The 2772-nt window shown below is 36.9% G+C and overlaps 2 protein-coding genes across 4 annotated transcripts in view; one reads left to right on the forward strand and one right to left on the reverse strand.

Moving 5' to 3' along the window:
* The window catches only part of LOC106870432 (ubiA prenyltransferase domain-containing protein 1 homolog), a 24323-nt gene that overhangs the window by 12622 nt on the left and 8929 nt on the right, over positions 1–2772 (reverse strand). The gene's annotated exons all lie outside the window — the stretch shown is intronic.
* On the forward strand, positions 756–2766 carry LOC128249190 (ubiA prenyltransferase domain-containing protein 1 homolog). The gene has a single exon (XM_052972070.1). The coding sequence runs from the start codon at positions 1230–1232 to the stop codon at positions 2109–2111; it is 882 nt and encodes a 293-aa protein (XP_052828030.1). The 5' UTR covers positions 756–1229; the 3' UTR covers positions 2112–2766.

Raw genomic sequence — 2772 nt, forward strand, 5'->3', positions numbered from 1 at the left:
GTAAATATAAACAACTGAATACTTGTCAGTGATTGGTTGAAATTATCGAAATAAGACAATTTTTTACATGAAATAAATTCGAATACAAAAATATTTTTCTGTTCTATAACACAAAATAGATAAGTATACGAAGTTTGAAAGTCTTTCGGTACCAAAAATACTACGTAAAACATTAATGAAAAATGTGGCCCCCGTTTTAAAAAAGATCCAGTGTTTCGTTAGAAAACAAACGGTGTCCGCCAAATCTCCCTCAAATGAGACCCTGCAGTCTTAAATAGAGAAAAGGAATCGTTGGACAGTCCATGATATATAAAAGGCGAAAGAGTTACGGATGGTACACTAACCTTATTGCCAAGCAAAGTACAACAGCAGAGTTACAAATTGACCAATATCAGACATGTCTTGTTATTGTTATTTAGCACAGCTCAAATATGATCAGTCATCTAAAAAGCTTTCCAGTCTTTTGTACAGACATTGTATATGTGTATTTAAATAACCATGTTATCCAGTGTATTTTCGGATATCAGCTGAAGACGGTAGGGTGGAATTAAAAGATTTGGCTGCTATTTCTAGCTAGTCGAGCAACTGCGTATGGGCGCCTTTGTTGGCTCGTTTTCTGATTTATTTCATGATTAAAGAAGCCATATGCAACTAATTTGTTATCAACGCTTCCATACAGAAACTGTAAGACTTCACATTCCACTGAAACACGTGTGGGGGGAGAGAGAGAGAGAGGAGGTGGGTGGGTGAATTGATCTGCGCATGCAGATTTGATATATTCAAATCTGAATGTCTGAGTATGTGTGTGAAGCCAATAAAATTAAGACACGAACTGGATTTTATTTAGCAGAGAAAAAAAAATACTGAACTTCAAGGTTGAACAGTTTTCTTAAGAATTTACGTTTTCCTGATCTACTATTTATAAACCCTGCATATCTTCCTGCCAAAACTTCTTTTATAATTGCTTAATACCACCATTTGGCCTATCTAAAATACCCGCGGCATTTATCTAACATACAGTTTTTGGTTTTTAAAAAAAGATAGCTAAAATAGAAAAGACTATACTTTAATACATTACTGTCGCTGCCAAAACGAAAACAACTTTTTTATAAGAACACATTTCAAAAAATACCTTGAGAGAATTATATACGAATACTTTATTAACAAAATCACACACGTTGCTGTAATTCAAGCGCGAGAACTACTAGAGCATTTCCATTTGGAGAATTATGGCGATTTTGAAAGAGCTTTTGCTGTCAGTCCGACCTTGGTCTTTTTCGGCATCTATCGTCCCTAGTATTATTGGGATAATCCTAGTGAGAACTAACCCCGACCACAATCCGACTATGTGCCTTATTTGTAGTACATTATTCACTGTACTTTTAATTCATGCTGCTGGTAACCTGAACAACACCTTCTGCGATTTCATAAATGGGGTCGATCAGAAAGATTCCACACACGACCCGACCCTGACCGATGCCAAACTGACCAAAGACCAGCTGTTATTATTGCGAAATGTTTGCTATATCGCTTCTCTCTTTTCACTCACTTTCACCGTTGTCTATTCCCCGGCTTCACATCTATCCTTGATTGTTCTGTACAGTCTGGGAGTTGTTAGCAGTTTGATCTACACCGGTTGGATAGCCCTCAAATACAGGGCACTAGGCGATTTCCTGATCTTCTTAACTTTTGGACCTTTAGTAACAGAGTTTTCTTACCTAAGCTGCAGCGGTTTCTTGTCCGGAAGGGCAGCAGTCCTAGTGCTGCCCATGGCAACCAATGCGGTCGCTATACTCCACGCTAACAACATGAGGGACGAAGTAGCCGATAGGAAAGCAGGAATTCTCACTCTACCCATGGTACTTGGAAAGCACATTTCTCGTCAGCTGATGATAGTGCTGCTCTTTTCGTCTTACATATTTCTTCTACTCATAATCGCTTTCACATGTAACCTGCTCTTTGTTTTGCCCGCATTAACTGCATTTGCTCTGGTTCCGCTTTACAAACGCGTACAGGAATTTGACATGATCGGACTTCCCGAGACACTGGCCAAACTTAATTTAGTACAAGGTTTGCTCTACTGTTTCACGCTTCTTTTCTCAAATATTTAAACAATTTAACTTAGGAAACCGAAATCATATCAGAGAAGCCTACCTTTATGTTGACTAAAAGCAAAACAAAAATGAATAATAGTTAAGAGAAAAAAAAAAAAGCTCAACTTCATCCGATAATCGTTAAGTGTCCAGAAAAAAAGTCACTATTTTAGCAAGGAAAACTTAAAATACCTCGCATTGTATTGTGGCATTACAAGCATATTCAATATTTGGCGATCTTTTTAATGTTGATGACTAAAAAGAATATTCCAGCCTATATCACGAAGAAGTCAGTTTTTCCAGGTTCATAGCTAACAATTTGCCTTATTTAACAAATCAAAGACATTAACCATATAAAACACACCTTAAAATATTGTCCGCTTTAAACACAAACGGAGCTAAAACCGTCAATTACAAAAGAGTGAGCTTAGGTAATGTTTCATGTTCACTGCACATTGACACAAGTAAAAAAGGGGGGGGGGGAATCCAAAATTCACCCGACAATATGCTAAAAGTACTTAGGACTTTATAAAACACATACAAACCTACAAGGCAAGTGTTTCTTAACGTCATTTCCTGCATTTTCTCCCATCCAGACTACACACACAAGAAAAGGCTGTTTTGTATACAATTTATTGCATGATATTAGCAGCTTTATTATAATTTAACATTAAAAAAA

The sequence above is a fragment of the Octopus bimaculoides genome, chromosome 12, assembly GCF_001194135.2.
Source record: "Octopus bimaculoides isolate UCB-OBI-ISO-001 chromosome 12, ASM119413v2, whole genome shotgun sequence".
Lineage (NCBI taxonomy): Eukaryota > Metazoa > Mollusca > Cephalopoda > Octopoda > Octopodidae > Octopus > Octopus bimaculoides.

What these genes read in the sequence shown, in the direction of transcription:
- LOC128249190 (XM_052972070.1), top strand. Translation starts at nt 1,230, where the DNA reads ATGGCGATTTTGAAAGAGCTTTTGCTGTCAGTCCGACCTTGGTCTTTT.